Genomic DNA, 17,566 nt, shown 5'->3' with positions numbered 1-17,566 from the left:
TGAAACAACAAATGACATGCCATTTGACGAAGATAATGATTCAGCCAAATATTGCTTCATCTATCAGGCGCACTATACTGAATAGCAAGCGTCAATGCGGTGCACACAAACGGATCCTTTGAGTAAACTGCACTTCTAAATCTCCATGGATGCATACAAATTGTGAGGGTGCTCATGTGAATGCGTATAAAGCTCTTACTTGATGTGCCAAAATATAGATGTTGTGGCCCACATTTCGTGGCGATGCAGAATGTTCCTCTTCTCCTTCATCACTTTCCGTAGGCTCTTCTACTTCGATCTCACCCTGCATGTATGCCTTTTTTATCACTTCGACCTACACAGAAATTGCATCAGAAGAAATCTACATTTCACACTGTATCTCCCGGTAAATACTTCAACTTGAAAAACACACACACCAGCTCTTTAGGCCTCATGTTGTATAGTATTCGTTCAGCGTTCTCGTTGTCATGGCGACTTTCCATAATTGCAAGAAGAAGCTTGGAGGCATTATTCTGTGTAGAGGTTACAACGAAGAATAATTTTTACATTCCAAGCATAAATAAGAGTTTTTTCCCTTAGGAATTTTATCAATGTAACTACTAACTCATCCATGAAAGAATGCCACCAAAATCTAAAACCAAGTTATCCACGGTTGCAATTTGTGGGCATGCAGATTAAAAAATGGCATCCACCTGACTGATACTGTAAACTTTTACCAACATACTGCAATATAATGGGATGTAAGTGAAAAGTGAGCATTTCCTCTTCTTTTTTGTATCTAGATCCAAAGTTGCACTTCTCTATAGAGCTTTTAATAATAATATCACTTGAATGGCTGGAGAAAGTGGAAAAAGACATCACTTACTTTTAGTTCCAACACCAAATCCATCCTCTTTTTGCCAAGGGGATTGATGTCATTGAGGATGAGTGCAATGATAATGTCAATACCATTGCATTCGTGAGTGGCAATACAGTTCTATAGAGCAAACAAAGTTTGGTTTGACTTATCAGAGTTCAGAAAAACTAAAGACTTGTGTTGTGCATGCGCTCGATCATCACCTGGTTTTCATGACAGGGACCTTGACAGTATTCAGTGAGACTCTCCACAGTTTGGTTGATGAGTCCCACATTCTTCTCATTGATGTACAGTCCGAGCAGGCCGAGACCTCCCGTAGTGCTGCCGCAAATGCAGTCGAGGAATTGCAGTGTCTCGCAAACTAGGTTGTAGTTGTTCTTGTTATTCTGATTGCGTAGAAAGTTCTGAAAAGATTTTAAAAAATATCAAAATAAACTAATGAGAACATTTGACATCATCATAACTCAGCAAGGGGTTTTTGTACAGTTTATCTGACACTCACTACTCAATGTCAAACTTATAGGGACAAATAAGAAATATTAATTACGTTTTGATTAGACAAATATGGCAGAAAGTAAAACAATGGGGATCACTGAAAGAAATAGTATAATTTTTATAGCAGATAAAATAGTTAAAGATGTAGGTAGTGCTTATGTACTGTGTCTGTCATCAATCAAATATCTGTAGGTTAGCCAAAGTGGTTCTGCTGCCGTTAGTCCAATATATACGAATTATTTCTGTATTACTTGGCTTTGCTACATGAAAAAAGTCCATCCCTATAGAAAATTCTCAATAAGAATGAATAACAACACAAAGCTCATAGCGAAAGTAGACAGAGCCTGGCCAGACATGAAAATAGCTGCGACAACAAGTTCTGCAACCGGTGCCTATTTTCAACCGAGTTTCGTTTTTACACAACTGAGTACAGTTATGTAAAAAAATGGCCCCGGCAAAGAACAGGTACAGGGGTATGAATCCCATTGCACAGTAGCTCTATAACGGGCTGACAGACCTGCAGATCTCGGTTGTGATTCTCACACAGCAACTGCATGAGGCGTAAGATGGGCTGCATGATGGTGATAATAACACTCATCTCGCCCTCCTCCTGGCCCTTGTCAGTGGTGGCTGTGGAGGAGCCATCAGCAGTTGCTTGGTGCTCTTCTGCTTCAACCTCTCGACGGTATGTTGTGAAGGCCTTTTTGGTGACAGCTGAGGCTTCAACGAGTTGTTCCTTCACTTCATCGGTAACCTGAGCCACAACTGGCACATCCTTGACTAAACAAAACATTTAAAGTCAAATAAATCAGGCCATTAGATCATTTTTAAACATGAAATTGTTAAAATGACAATAATTTCAATAATTGACATCACCTTTAGTCTCTAACTACAAACCTTTATTGCGTGCTGGTGTGTCTTTGTCAGGAGGTTCTTCATCTTTCTTCTTGCTGCCCAAATCACTGGTGTTTACAGTTACAGTTGCTTTAATTTCCTGCTGGGCCAGCTTCATCCGCTCATTAAAAACTTTGAAGAATTTCTCTGACTTGTTGTCCCCCGTCAGCCGCTGGTAAAATGAACGCTGTGGGAATTTTGGGAAACTGTCATGTGGGGTTGCTTTTTGGTCAAATACATTGTATTTTGCTCCTAAAAAGAGATTTTTTTTTTTTAAAGCGTAAATATTTTTTCGGAATTTTCAAATGTTGTTGAGAAAAATATGTAATTTAGTACCTCCTAACTAACCTTTGCCTTTAACAATCTCTCTTATTGGAACTGTTTTTTGTGTTAATGTACTATTATTAGTATAGACATGAATGAATATTTATTTGGGCACAATTTAAACCTGGTTGCATTGAGCTGCCAATTATTTTGAAATGTTATCCATTAATATAACCAATGTTTCACTAAGTGCTGAAGAAATACTTGCAAACAGGCACATGCTGCACATGCAGTCAGTCACATGCTTGCAAACTGCTGTGCAGAAAGGCAGAATTAACTTTATTTTTTGGGTGATTCCAAACCACAGACCATATAGGACCATTGCAGTTCACAATTATGCAACTTTTCCACAAAGTCCAACGTTCTTATAGTCGTTATTTAAACATTTGTGGCGAAGTCAAAGTGAGGTTTACATGTCACCTTATAGCTGTGTACACAGAAAAGTATCTTGTTCAATGGCATTGTATGGAAGAATCTGTTGTATTCCTGCACCGAGCTCATATGTTGTGTCCTATTTTCTTCACAACAATCCCACCTTACATAAGAACTGTAATCAGCTGAGTGGTTACAGTGAAGGCCCGCCGTCGCCTCAACGCTAACACTGTTACATCAGCTCACAGAAGCTGATTAATAGGGAGAGGGAAAGGATAGCATAGAGGGAAACCTAAACCTGTCCTACTTTTATGTGCTAAGATTGAACATTGTGTGCACAGTGGCGGCTGATGTAATGTTTGTTAAGGACATATGTGTGAATACTAGATACTGTATGTAGTATATATTCCTTCGTATACATGCACATGCAATTACGGTGTGCCTATCACAGGTGTAATGTTTCTTTTTCACAATGATTTAACTGATGTGAAGATAAGGACTGGACTGATTCATTTAGAACTATGCATTATCAATTAATTCCGTGTGTAGAAATCAATACAGTGGGTTTTTAGTCTGAAAAAATGTGATGATGACTGTGAATCATGTACCAAGAGACAGTTGAAGGGAGATTTCTTAGGTTTCTGTTGTTTCTCGTAAAGGAATCTGGTGTACGGATTAAAAGAAGACTTCTGTAGAAGTCAACACTTATAAATTATTTGATTGGGTCAGAGAAAAAGTGTTGTTAACAACCCTGCCCAATTTGAAGCGATAAAAAACATTTGAACTGTTTAATTAGGCTTTAAAAATTGGGAAAAAATTATCAGACACTGTATAATTGTGCTTAAATCACACCCCTCTCAAATATCTTTGTGTGTTCATAATGCAACGTTTTCAGCACATATCTTGAAACATTTGAACATTTGTAATGTAAAGACACACTTTACTTATAACGGCATATAATCAACATCTCTTTAAATTGGATTAACCAGAGCTTTATCGACTACCTCTGTTGTATTTTTCTACACAGAAACAATAGAGCTACTGTGGTTGCCTTTACATAATTCCCCCACGGAATTAAGGAGCAATTGTCCACAGGGGAGTTTTCAGTTTGGCAGAATTTTGTTTTTACATCATTTGTTTCCTGCTTTGTGTAGTTATTGGAAACAAAACAAACAACAAAAGGAAGATGATTAACTCAAAAGGAAAAAAAACAATTTGAAAATAAACACAAAAAACCCAATCATTTAATTCATAAATGACTACATTACTGTTTAACATCCGTCATTTAATTGTTTTACTCTTAGAAGTTTGTAAAATGTTTAAAACGCTTGGAAAATATTTATTCCAAGGCAGCAGCAAAGAATATTGAGACAAGATAGAAATGAAAAGAAATTCAGATAGTGCCGTACATTAAAAATGAATAGGAGATAATTATGTGAATTTGTGCAGTCATTTGACTTAAGTAATGAAGAAAGCAGACTATTTAATACATTAAGTGAATCAGCTCTTCAATAAACTAAGTAATATGATTAAAAATCATTTGATTTAATCCAAAACAACCCATCTACGTGACCGACAGCTAACTATTTTTCCAGGAATATAGCACAGCAGGATGTACATTATTACACACCAAATTATAGCGGGAATAGAAATATGATTGAACAGCTCCAATTCTGTATTACACACTAAAATATTAAACAATGCAAATCAATTCATTTTAAAACAATATAAGGTTACTGTTAATCCAACTTCAACTTGCATGGTGGGGCAGTGAAAGCGGTAGTTTGTAAATCATACTAAGAAGACCAAGGGGAGCCACAAAAAGCCTATTGAGTAATAGGGTGGCACCTGTTCTCTCGTGTGACAGGATCTGATGTCATGTTGTGAAGATGGTGTGGAAGAGCGTCTACATTGCTTTTCTTACGTAATGACACACACACACACACACACCGTCCTCGGACTGTTTTGATCCTTTTAGTATCCAAGTATATCCTCAAACGTGTGTACCCATGTGTTGCTGGGGTCGGGCCATAGATAAGGGGAAATGTTCAACCGCTATTACAATCACAGCATATTTCTGCCACTCAAAGATAAAAATGTATTATTTAAGACTTTTTGATTATTATCAAATTATAAATCCTTCCTTAAAAAGCATAGACTCATATTTCAGTTAATCATTTCCACATTGTTAGTAAAAAAAGAAAATAATAATGTTATTTGCTCTTGATAGGTTATGGAAGAAATGCATTAACATTTTAAAATGGTCAGTCATTCAAATGTAATGCATTTTGGCTTACAAAAAAAAAACATGCTGGTTTTGGTATTGCAACAAAAAAAAAGTTGGGAGGGGGTGGGTTTAGCATTAAACCCATGGTTATTAATTGCCCTATGTCCGTTTCACCAAATTCAATTCTACCATGTGACCCACAGCAAGTAGAAATCATTCTCTCTCTGTCCTTTCTTTGCACAAAATTTGTCGTCACACTGAAACCCAAATGCAAATCATCAACCTTCTCGGCAAACCCTGTGGATAGTATGTTTTTGTCACGCATTGGATAACAAGAAGCCCTCTGTCCTAAAAAGGGGCAAGGCGACCCGTCGTTATGTAAGGCAGGGAAATGTGATGCATCTGTTGATGTGTTGTAAATTCTCTTCACGGCAAACACGATCTCCCGATATTCACTGGTGCCAGCACCGTGTCAAATAAGGAATTCAGTAACACCTCAAGTAGATATAACTCTAAAACATCATAGAAGTAGTTCCATTGTACTTCAGTGCCTCAAAGCTAACATAAAATAAAGGTAGACTAAAAAAATAGAGTAAAATTGCTCCTTAAATTCTAGAAAGAAAATCAGGGCCTGTTAAAAAAAACAGCATTAAAACTGTAGACATTCCCCATTGACTTATATCCTAAACAATAGCTGCAGATCTATGACAAAATGCACGGAAGAAGTGCAGGACAGTGAGTCCGTTTGTGCTCTGCCTGACCTTAGCGCACAGTCATCGAGTCAAATGAGTTGAGTGTGCACAGGGAGGCTATTGGGAGTGTCTCTTGCTCAAGTAGCACCAGTGCCCCTGAATTCTCCTGACTCTGCCTTGAGGACTTAGACAGGCAAACCCTTTTATTGCCCATTTTTCACTGCCAAAGCATGACCCATTTAAGAGTCCAGTCAAAGTGTTAGGAGGGAAAAGCTACTGGCTTCATACCCAGGGCTGACCGGCAGCTTATGTAACAAGAGTCATGTGAGCACATTTGTGTACACTTTTGATACTCAGGGCTTTGTCAGGTGACGCCAACGAGGAGAGGATTATGCAACACGTCAGTTTATGCAATACAAAAGAGCACAAATACACAATCTTTACTATAATAGCTGAATATGCAATAGCTTTAGCTATAACATGTATTGGACACTTCTGTGGGAACCTCTGGTGGTTGAAAACCCATTCTGCTCACAGGTGAACTTCCTATCCTTAACAATTTTATCAAATGATGTTTTTCTATTAGAATACCTTCTGAATATTTTTTCAGCATTGTGCTTTCCATTGCATGACTGTCAAACTACATTTTGCTGGAAAAAAATTTGACAACTGTATTACAGATCAACACCCACTTGATATTGTACATCACAGGTGTCAAAGTGGCGGCCCGGGGGCCAAATCTGGCCCGCTACATTATTTTGTGGGGCCCGAGAAGGTAACTCATGAGTGCCGACTTTCTGTTTTAGGATCAAATTCAAATGATTGTAGTACTGGTTTTCCCCCTTTTTTAAAAAAAAAAAACAATCATTGCAATTGTTTTCATACATTTTTTTTCTTTTGTGTTTTTAGTTCAAAATGGTTAACTAATATAACATCACTAATACCATTCTGCACACTTTCCCGAACCGCCTGCTCACCTGGATGACTGTGTTTCCACCCTCCAGTAGGGCAATTGCGAGCAGTATGCTTTCTTGAAAGATGCGGTCGCTGGTAGCATTCATAATGAGGTCAATAACCAGATCAGAAGCTCCCTCTTTATCCAAGTGGCACTGGACATCTGCTAAACTCAGTTCACCTCTCCCACCGACTCCAGGGCTGACAACTACAGTCAAAGAAATACATTAATTTAATAAAGTCAAGTATAGAGATGCATGTATAAAAGATCTTCTCAAGTAGATGTCTGTATTTTATCCTAATGGTCATAAGACCAGCACAAAAGAGACCCGATATGGTATTCTCCATTTTTAATTTCACATTTCATTACAACACCAACCTGTAAGAGGTTTCCCCTGTGCTCCGGTAGTAATTGGACCATTGCTGAAGTGTGTATGACTGTCTCTCCTCTGTCCAGCCTTTACATTCCCATAGTATCTGTTGACGAGGATCTGCCGCAAAACCTCCCCCTTTGAGAGACATATGAATCCTTTTATTATTTTTGTTTGTTTTATTAACAAAAGTCAGCAAATCACATTTTAAAGACCCATAATTACCAGTAGTTATTTAGCCACACAATTCATCAAATTACACTTTAAAAACCCAGTAGTTATTTAGCTGGCTTTAAAATAAAACTCTAATATGAATTTTGTGAGCCATTTTGACATACTATTTTGTTATGAGAAGCCAATATATTGGTTTATTGGCATGTCTTCGGATGACTGTCATGGGTGTTCGAGGGTCACCACAGCAATTTATATAGAAAGGAACCAGTGCAGCAATATAAAAATACACACACCACTGTGTGGTAAGTGTACACACACACACAATTATGAGTGTATCGAATTAGACATTTAGTCAGCTGATATATGAGGGCCAGAAGGTGTGTGAGCGCCATGCAGTGGAGGTTTTATGACTGGGGGGGTCAGAAGAAGTCCTTTTGTTTTGTTTTTTTGTTTTTTTTTGTCAGCAATACCTACCCTCCGCTGATCCTCCTGTTGCTTCTGGGGCTGGTTAGGGTCAAGCTCCTTTTAAGGGTGAGTTGAGTTAGCAGAAAGCAGTTGAAGAAGGTGAAAGGGTTAAAATTTGTTAATACAGTGCACATTAGTTTGACAAGCAGTGCATTGAGTGCAAATTATGCCATGAAGGGAGAAGACAGTGTCATGCGGGGCGGTTGATATGCTGTGTAAGAAAAATGGCGGATGAAGGAAATGGCTAGATTGCTTATTTCTATCTAAGTTGAAAGCAGCAAGACTTTGTTTTGAATTGAGAAAAACTGACATTGTCAACAACTGAATTTTCTAGCACAATGCCAATCCATCATGGGTGTTTTTTTACTGTGAGTTCTCATTTATTCACTTGTCGGAGGGAGAAACCATTGCAAGGAAACGAGCTAGTGACATACTGTGACACAACAACAACAAAAGAAGCATAACTTCCGTCATACACAGGGCTCAATAATAACAAAAGCAGAATTAGTTGCATATGTAAACAATGGGATTGAATTGAAATACTATTAACAATAGTATTCCATATTTGCATCAGGCCAAAATAGTGTTAAACACACCTCATCTGGGACCTCAGGCTCAGGTGGAGGTGTCAGCTGATAGGGAATAAAAGCATGATGTTAGTCAAGGTTTGAAGATGTGTCAGTTAGTGATGGTGCTATTTGGGGAAATTAATTATCCCTAATGGCAACTATTCAACAATTCAGCAAAACACTGCTCTTTTTATAAAGCTCCAACCATTCATATGACACATTAAGCGTGCACAAGACAGTATGACTAATAGGGATTATCATCATATTATATGTATAATCTAGGGCAGAGGTCGCCAACCACTTTGAAGATTTTGGGGGGAATAAAAGGGAAAAAATGATCACTCCAGTCGTAGGAAAATGATGTTGGGGACTATACTGGGTTAGGATAATGTGAAATGAATGACAAGGAGCATTATTAAGATGAAGCAGCATTAGACGATAAGAGAACAGACCACATCATAGACTAAAGGTCGTGTCATAAAACTACAAAGAATTCATATTACACAATGGTAATGGTAAATTATTTGTATTTTTAATGCCGAGTAAATTCAGCATTTTCTTAGCCGCACCCTGATCCCTCTAATCAACCTTATGTTTATGTAAGCCGTGACTACAACAATGAGCGGGAAATAACATCTGAACCTTATGTAATTATTGTTTAATCAGACATTTTAAATGGTGAAAGGTATGTACGGATTCCCATTTAACAAGTTTAAAAAAGTGACTGGTTTATTTCTAACATGGCCAACTTCTCAACTGAAACACGGTGTGGAGCAAACAAAACAACTGGATAGTTTTACTTCCAATGTTGATTTTTGAATTGAGTCGGTTACAATAATAGTGCAAAAAGATGATTAATTAAATATTGTGTTGATACCCCAAAAAGTTGAATAAGAGTATTGAAACTTTTCATATCCCCTGATAGGTGTCCTGCAGATTGTTAGACTTGTTGCGTTTGATTGTGAACATTGTCAGCTACCCTGTCATTACCAAATCAGTAAAGGGTTTATATTCCAGGAAAACAAAAAAAAGGGAGGGGTGTAACTGGCTGTTATGCAACAGCTTCCTGAAGCTGGCTTGTGCCCAAGAATCGTGCAGTATTAACTTAGCAAAACTGGGACAGTAATGCTTGGTGCTAAAGAATCTGAAACCCCCCCCTTACTGCGTGTGGAAAAAAAATAACAACCTCCTGACTTCACCCTTTCCAGCAGTACGGCAGGGAAAATGAGGACAAGTAAAGTCTGTTTGAGTTTGCATTGCAAAAACTAAAAAAAATGTCAGAGGTGAGGGTAAAGTTAGAGTAGAAAGTGTCACAGAGAGTAAAATATTCATTTGCATAGCACAAAAAAAGATATATATGGCCAGTGAAAAATAAACTTTAAAAATACCAACAAAAAAAAGTGTGAAGCAAAAGATTGATTTGTGTAATTACCTTGAACATTCAATACAAAGTAACTTTTGGTTAGAGAAAAAATAAACCTGAGACCAGCAAAATTAGTCCCAGAGAATCAAATGAAAGTCCACGAAAGTGCATGGAGTGAATTATATAATAAAGTTTGATTAGAAGAGTGCCAGCATGTTCACATGTTGTTTTACCTTCACTGGCTTTTTGATCACCTTCCAATTCCTGGAAGAATTGGATTACAAAGGAAAACGGAAGGACAATTGTGGCATGTGTAGGAGTTATAGAGGCTAGTGTATTTTTTGTTGTTTATCTTGAAAATTGTAAAACCTATTAAACGACGCTAAAAAAAGAATATGCACAGCAGAGTGTAGGTTTGGTCCCATTAGTCAGCTATGACAAATGAGATGGTCTGTAGTTACACCCAGCATCCCTTTGACACCTACACAACAAACCAAAAAGGGGAACCTGTTTTTATACACTTCCTTCTGGACATTGTTCATGATCAAACGTATGCTTACAATGCGCACCTACGACGTCTGTACACAAAATCCCCCCCGCTAAATGTACTCCTGAGTCATGAAACCATAGTAATATCAATATTATGGATGACATGCGCATCACATGGAACCAAAAAACTGAATAAATAAAAGGTTTACTATATTGAAATCACATAGTGGTTCTCTCTCGAGGACTTTTAAAAAATAACATTGCCAATTTGAATGCATATGATGCACAATAAAGTATTTGCCTGGAGTTGAATAAAGCTCACAAATAAAATGCTTGTATACGCATTTTATATTGTTAGTGGGAAGGGGAGTGATAGATGGAAAAAAAAAAAAGAAAATCAACCTCAGCCACATCCATTCCATCATCAAAGGCAATCAGCTGGAAGAAAAAGTATAGGGGCAGAATTAGTACAGCTCCATTAATGTGTTAAACTCAGTCACACATTAAAAAAGAATATGCAAGTTAGGTAATGTTGTTTAGTTAACATGGGTCTGATTTAATAAAAGGTTAAATGCTTCATCAAACCTTGTCCAAGTTGTGATGACTGAATTTGCAACTATAAAAATTGCATCTGAAAGGGAGATTAAAAAACAACAACAACAACATGCAAAAGCAGCCTTGAGGGTGACAACTAGGAGAAATTGCCAAAAATTAACATTGGCTCAAATGTGATCAGTTAATTTGGAGACAGTACGCTTTGTGGCTGTAACTTTGGCTTTAAAATTAATCCTTTAGGCACCAAAAAACAAAAAAAAACAAACAACAATAAAAAAAAATCAGCCTAGAAATGTGATCCTGGGGAAATTCAGCTCAGCAAAAAAAGGTTAAAACATAGTATTTGAGTGTTTTGTGAAAACCTGTATTTGTTACCTTCTCCCCATAGCCACGGTCCTTTGTCATCATCTCCCTGAGAGTCTGCAGTACTTTGATGCACAGACGCTCCTCGTTCTCCTCCAGCAATTGCTTTGTGTGTTTAATTAGCCTGGTATGCAATTGGTAGAGAGTAAGAGAGAAGGGGTGAATACACAATAACAAGTAATCTCAATTCTTGGAATAATCTGATTTTACTTATTCAAGTTGAAGTGGAAATCTAGGGGACACCAGTAAAACTATGTAAAGCAATATAGGATAGGGCAGTGATGATAAAATAAAAATAAAAAAATCTGAGCTATAATGCCCATAAAGTCCTGTACCCTTGAAAATTTAAAGTCATATGAGTTCAGAATTATCTGGCTCTGGTAAAAGTTGACACTTTAAGATGTAGGATAATCCATGTAACAGCATCGACTCCACGTGCCCTGCCAGTTTGTCTATAATCCAGTCTGAGCTCCTATCAGGGATAACACATTAGCCAAGTGTGCGTATCATGTGAGAGAACTGGTTTATGGGTTCAAAGAATATCAGTTTAAACACCACCACTATGAATGCCAGAATTCAGAAAGTCAAAACACTTATATCTAACAAATAAAGTTGCCCTTTTACAATGACAAGTATCCTATTTATTCCAATTGAATTAGATATGACTTTCATACTTTGATATGAATCCTCCACTTTCACATTTCTTGCGAGCTTCTGTGTTCTCAGGGAAGAGCAACTCTGGACGGTGTAGAACGTCTACGAGGACCGAGAGCTCGGCTTGAACCAACGGTCGCAGACGGTCCTCCAGAGCTGACACTATGTCCTGCAGAGGAACATAATATGTATATATGTAATATGTATGAGTTTGACACCAAAAAAACGTTGAGTATAGTCATGATCTGGTTCACAACACTCACAATTACTTTGATAGCCAATCATATAACTTTAACAACTGACAATGTTAAAGTTAAATACTGCCAGCCAGACCAAAAAAAAGTGATTTTTCTGACAGATTCATTCATATTCCCCACTGCGTATCCTCACTAGGTTCGCAGTGCTGCAGAATTTTACCACTAGGGCACAGTGGTAAAAAACTCAAAATTGTCCCTAGTGACTAGGGACAATTTTGAGTGTTCAACCAGCCTACCATGCATGTTTTTGGGATGTGGGGGGGGAAGCCAGACCATCCAGAAGTTAGAGGCACGTCACTACCTGTGACAGGCAATAGAAATGAACTCCCTTGGAGTATGGGATGTCTATTTCAATGTGCACATTAAGCAAGGTTGGGAAATCGCTCCGATTTGAAAGTGCACTTTTGATGATTTAAAGGAAGGATGTCAGACTTCTAGTGTATTCGCAGAGTTGTTACAAGAAATTGACATGCAACATCTCTTGTAATTGAAACCGTTTCCCAGAATATGAATTTGAAGATCTCTGTTTTTGCTTGTTGCACTGTAGTCATAGCTTGTCACTCCCCTCATTTTCTTTCAATAAGTGATCTTGTCTTTTATTCTACGTGTGGCCTACATGTACCACTGAAAGTAGAAATCTTGGATAATAAAATAAAATATATAATAGTGGTTTAGCTAAAACATTGACAATTAATACTGAGTATATAAAAAAAATCTCCTTCCACACCTGGAGCCTTTCAATGATGTTTCGATAATCTTTGGAGGTCGGAATTCCGGAATCTCGCCGCGAAGTGTTCTTAGCTGACAGTTTCCAGTTGAGGAGGCTCTTCTGCACCACATTATTGGACTTGACGAATAAATTATTCACTTGACTGTCCAGATCCACTGGTATTGCAATAGCTCTGCTCTTAGCTTGGTTAAAAGACATTAAAACATAAAGTCAGATGAATTGACATATCACACATTTTTATCATATCTTACAAAAATAAAATAAAAAAACAACAAGAACAAAATGCTTCGAATTTAATGCTAGATTATGTATAATAACTCACCAACATCTGAGAGTACTTTAATACAAGCCTCCACTGAAACTTTCTGTGTGGGGTTAAGCCAGTTACAGTGGTATACTCTGAATACACCTTGCAGTAGCTGTACAAAAACAGGCTGTCGAGTCTAAAAAATAAAATAAAAAAGACAAGATTAAACACAATCATGTTGGATGACATTAGTGGACCACTGGTGGCTGACAACAGCGGCTTAAGAATTGTTAAATTCCCAGACTATTGAGGAATACCCTAAAGATTTTAGTGAGCCAGCTGTTTTTGCCAATCTGCACAACAGGACACTGGTGGTGAACAGCTGGTTGCTACATGGTGAAAGAGACATCTATTGGCCTTTACCAGCCCTAGAGGAAGATAAATACCTCAGTTATCTTTCCCAGAATGGCAGCCTGCAAAAAAACGGTAGTAATATAAAGGGATGAATCTTGTGTAAAAATGTGGGTAAAACATTTTCTACCTAAGTTTAAATGAAAGACAAATTCCACTGGGAAACTGCACGTGACAACAAATCACAACATTCCAAACTGTCTTGCTCAACGGTACACCTAGGGCTGAGACTCGAAGTGATCATTTCATGTCATTGCATCAACTACGCCCAGTTCCAGCAAGACTTGTGTAACACACCCACAGATTTGGAAACAACAAAGTCAGTGTGCTGACTAAGCCACGAGAAAAGCCACAAAGTGTAGATGCAGTACTTCCTCCAGCTCTATCTTTTCAATCACATACACAAATCTGGTGAGCCACGTGGGATAGGTTGGAAAGCTACTTAATGAAAGAATACATTACTCACATACAGATTGCGAGCCATCTATACAAAGAGAGGAATACCATATTTTACAATGCATGTTCCATTTATACCACAATCCCCAACTAAATCAATAAGTACTATGTACTGTAAATAAGCTCCCCCAGGCAACAAATGTATTCTTATTTGCAATGATGTAGATTCCAAACATCTTTCAACTCTTTGAGTGCCCCTAACCATGATAGACATTCAATCACACAGCTCATTTTATCCTTTTACCATTAATGATGACATTTATACTTTAATACCTCAAAATAAATGTATTATGTCAATAGCACACTAAAAAGACTAAGCATCATCATGCAGGGCTATTCATGATTATTGATTATATAGGTTTAAAACTTTGATCTAAACTAAAGCATAATAAATTATACACTGTAAAATTCTAATTACCTGCAAGCTAGTGCTCTGATCAGAAAAAGGAGAGCTGAAGAAACATGTGACGATGCTCATGACGGTCTCTGTTACATAAGTCTCCAGCATTGTATCTGCATGCTTCCTGTCACTGGTGTTGTTGCACACCTGGAGATGAACAAACACATGTGATGGGCAGCCATTATATACATTGTATCCTACTACATGTGTATAGTGTCATTTGGTCATGAGTGACAGTGGGGCTTCCTTCATGTTAAGGAGTCTTGTTTTACCCGGCAAATGTCCACCAAAAAATTTTCAAACAGCTTCCACATGTGGTTAGATGTATAAATCTCCTTCATTTCCACTTCAGTGTCCACATAGCAGTGGTTCAGGAAGTTGATATAGGCAATCTTTATCTACAACATGTAAAAACCTTTTCATAGTTAATGGTAAAAGGTGAAAAGGACAAAACTATAATTTCCAAAATACATCCAGGTTTAGTGGCATCATGCACAACTATTAATTAAATATCCTCACATTTCAGTGAATATCTAAGCAATTGACAAGGCTAAAAAGCAGGTAATTAAAAATGTTATTTAAAAAAAAGAAACTTCTCACCTCAGGAATACAGTCTTCATGCGTGACTACCCGAACGATGTCATCCAGGGGCAATAGAGAATTACATTTGATCTCAGTGTAGACGTTTTTGCCCTCCGTACAAACAGCTAACAATTCAACTAGGTGAATGTGGTACATTAAAGCGCTGTTTTCATCCATACGCTCCCGTTCTGAGCGCATCATTTGGATTAATGTTTGGAAAGATGCTCGATCATTGTAGAAGACCAAGACATCCTCTCCTGAGTTCACAAGCTGAAAGGAACAATGGAGAGATGAAAGTTGGCATCAATTGGAGTAAAAAAAAAAAAATATATATATATACTATGCAATAATAAGTCAGACCTCAGCCATGACAACATCCTGGCACTTTTTAATGAACTTATTCTCAGCCTTCACAATAGTTTGAAGGAACTTAAGGTACTGGACATGTCGACCGTGTGTCTCAGCACAGTGAACAAAGTGTTGAACCACACGTTCATTGATTTCACTGCAGAGTTGGAAGTTATTCATAAAAATGTGCTGCATGGTAATGGCCTCTAAAATCTGAAATAAAGACAAACAAGAAAATAAACTCCCTGACGATCAGATTTTTGACATCATTTTTTCCTAAAACTTCAAAACAAGGACCCGACAATCAATGGCTGAAATTTAGATACATCCCTCACCCCTGGATTAAGAAAGAGGTTGATATGTTTGTGTAGAAGAACTTGGTTTTGTTGGTTGCCAGCACAGAATTTCTGTAGAAACTCATGAGCCAGTTTCATGATTTCCTGCATCCGAACATCTTCACCCTGTTGCAGAAAACACACAATTTGAATTTTTATGAACAAGAAAATGCACATGATAAAATGTGCAATAACAGAACCAAATAAGCGACCTTCTCATAGGGGATCTGTAAAAGTTCTAGCACTACGCAGTGCGCTCCCATGTTCCTTAACAGCCTCTGCTGCTGTTTCTTAGTCTTTTTCCCTGAGCTTCCCTCTTGGACGCAAAGCATGCTGAGACGCAACAGTATCTGGACAGAAAATAAATGTACCATAGCATAAAAAAAGAATAATAAATAATAAATAAATAAGAATATTTACCTCTTTAACAACCCTATAATTATAGTTGCTGGTGCTTTCTGTACTATTCTTGTCAGAATTCAGCGAATCCCCCTGTAAAATAAAGGAAAAAACCAACATCTGTTAAGTAATAACAACACAATACTGCAATATTGTGACCAATACAACTCATAATTGCATTTTTTCAAATATGAACTTTCTGGAAATTGTTTGGAACTCATTATATTCCTAATAACAGCTTATTTTGCAGCAACTGACTGCTGAAGTGAGTATTTAACCCTTAATTGTAACTATACATTACCTTCTTTTTGCTATCCGATTCTGAAGGTCCTTCTCCGTCCATTCCATCTTCTCCCTGTCTTTTGTAAACCCACAGTTCAGACTTCTCTACAATGGATCGCAACTGGTCAAGATCTGATTTAATCTGCTTGTAGTTATCGACATCTTGCCTGGTGACGAGAAGTTGAACCTAGAGTATATTTATTTTAATGCACAGGATAGAGAATTTTAATTAGGTTCCCCATCAAAAATATTGAGTACTTTCATAGTTGAAAGTGATGGAGATGAGAAGTGGTAAGCCCTACCTGTTTAAAAGCCATGAGAACTTCCTGCCTTTGACTAAAGTGTCGGAAGAGCAGGTGAAGTGCTCCGGACACGAGCGGAGGGTAGTCATGCATGGTAAGATGTAGCAGCACTCTTAAAAAGGTACGTCCACCGTGGTCATCCAAGTCAAGAGGTGTATTCTCTTCACTGAGTGACCAGACAAGACACTTTTCTTGAATCATTTTTAAAATAATGTTTCAAGCTTTTGTTGATTTGCCAAGGTGAGTGGATATTATTACCTTCCCCCAAATATTCCTTCTGCTTGCTCTTCAATATTTTCAAAGTCAAGATTTCCTGAAGGGTTTTATACATTCATATTACTTTTTATCCACTTTTCCCATCAGTTACAATGTTTAAGAACGCACTCACACTGTACCATTCTCCTTTGCTTCACCACAGCTCCTCTGTTCAAATAATTTAACCCCAATAAATCAGATTTTATACATTCGTTTGGAGCAATGAGATATATTTTCACCTTTTAAGAATTTTAATTTGCAGTCAATAATTTAGTGGTTTGGCTTTAAATGATTAAGTGAGAACTTCCTAATGCCGCTAAAGGCACAGCAACACCAACTTATCTGGCCTTGTGACTCAATTATCATTAACAGGTGGCAGGGGAAAACCTTCTCATTGAATAAAAGGGCAAGTCCATGTTCTATATTAAACCAGAGTGACTCTATTTCAAATATGTCAACACCAAAGACATCTCCTAGGGTTGAGAATAGCACAGTGCATTTGCATTCATCACCCAGAAACGAGAGTCAATTGGCTCATGTGAGTGCCCCCTCACATACCTGGCATCTGATTTGCGACATTGGTTCCATTCTGGCTGGCAGTGTTTTCAGACTGCGGGTTGTTTTCATCAAACTCGCGTTTGAAAATACACAGCAAGCAGGAAATCCTGTAGTCCAGTCGGACATTTAGGATGAACTGAGGTAGAAGAAAGGTAGAAATAAAACAACATTGTAAGCTTTAACCAGA

At 37.7% G+C, this 17,566-nt stretch overlaps 1 protein-coding gene and 1 long non-coding RNA gene across 2 annotated transcripts in view; one reads left to right on the top strand and one right to left on the bottom strand.

The window, feature by feature from the left end:
* Positions 1-17,566, bottom strand: part of itpr1b (inositol 1,4,5-trisphosphate receptor, type 1b) — a 38,326-nt gene that overhangs the window by 11,180 nt on the left and 9,580 nt on the right. Inside the window, exons 25-50 of the mRNA XM_077725650.1 lie at positions 17,380-17,515; positions 16,825-16,879; positions 16,567-16,732; positions 16,284-16,451; positions 16,004-16,075; positions 15,796-15,933; positions 15,584-15,709; positions 15,261-15,461; positions 14,919-15,170; positions 14,591-14,716; positions 14,337-14,465; positions 13,127-13,247; positions 12,802-12,986; positions 11,838-11,986; positions 11,176-11,287; positions 10,648-10,683; positions 8,421-8,456; positions 7,834-7,881; positions 7,194-7,323; positions 6,838-7,022; positions 2,249-2,432; positions 1,869-2,131; positions 1,060-1,260; positions 866-976; positions 417-512; positions 200-334 (exon numbers count right to left, since the gene is read on the bottom strand). Coding sequence (XP_077581776.1) covers positions 200-334; positions 417-512; positions 866-976; positions 1,060-1,260; positions 1,869-2,131; positions 2,249-2,432; positions 6,838-7,022; positions 7,194-7,323; positions 7,834-7,881; positions 8,421-8,456; positions 10,648-10,683; positions 11,176-11,287; positions 11,838-11,986; positions 12,802-12,986; positions 13,127-13,247; positions 14,337-14,465; positions 14,591-14,716; positions 14,919-15,170; positions 15,261-15,461; positions 15,584-15,709; positions 15,796-15,933; positions 16,004-16,075; positions 16,284-16,451; positions 16,567-16,732; positions 16,825-16,879; positions 17,380-17,515 — 3,561 coding nt within the window. The remainder of the gene's footprint in view (positions 1-199; positions 335-416; positions 513-865; positions 977-1,059; positions 1,261-1,868; positions 2,132-2,248; positions 2,433-6,837; positions 7,023-7,193; positions 7,324-7,833; positions 7,882-8,420; positions 8,457-10,647; positions 10,684-11,175; positions 11,288-11,837; positions 11,987-12,801; positions 12,987-13,126; positions 13,248-14,336; positions 14,466-14,590; positions 14,717-14,918; positions 15,171-15,260; positions 15,462-15,583; positions 15,710-15,795; positions 15,934-16,003; positions 16,076-16,283; positions 16,452-16,566; positions 16,733-16,824; positions 16,880-17,379; positions 17,516-17,566) is intronic.
* On the top strand, positions 6,359-6,779 carry LOC144202732 (uncharacterized). Its single transcript, XR_013327553.1, has 3 exons — positions 6,359-6,397; positions 6,572-6,635; positions 6,770-6,779. It is a non-coding gene; the product is annotated as an uncharacterized LOC144202732 (long non-coding RNA).

This window comes from Stigmatopora nigra, chromosome 10, assembly GCF_051989575.1.
Source record: "Stigmatopora nigra isolate UIUO_SnigA chromosome 10, RoL_Snig_1.1, whole genome shotgun sequence".
NCBI lineage: Eukaryota > Metazoa > Chordata > Actinopteri > Syngnathiformes > Syngnathidae > Stigmatopora > Stigmatopora nigra.
Note: the sequence above shows the minus strand (reverse complement) of the source record. Positions and strands in the feature narration are given on the sequence as shown.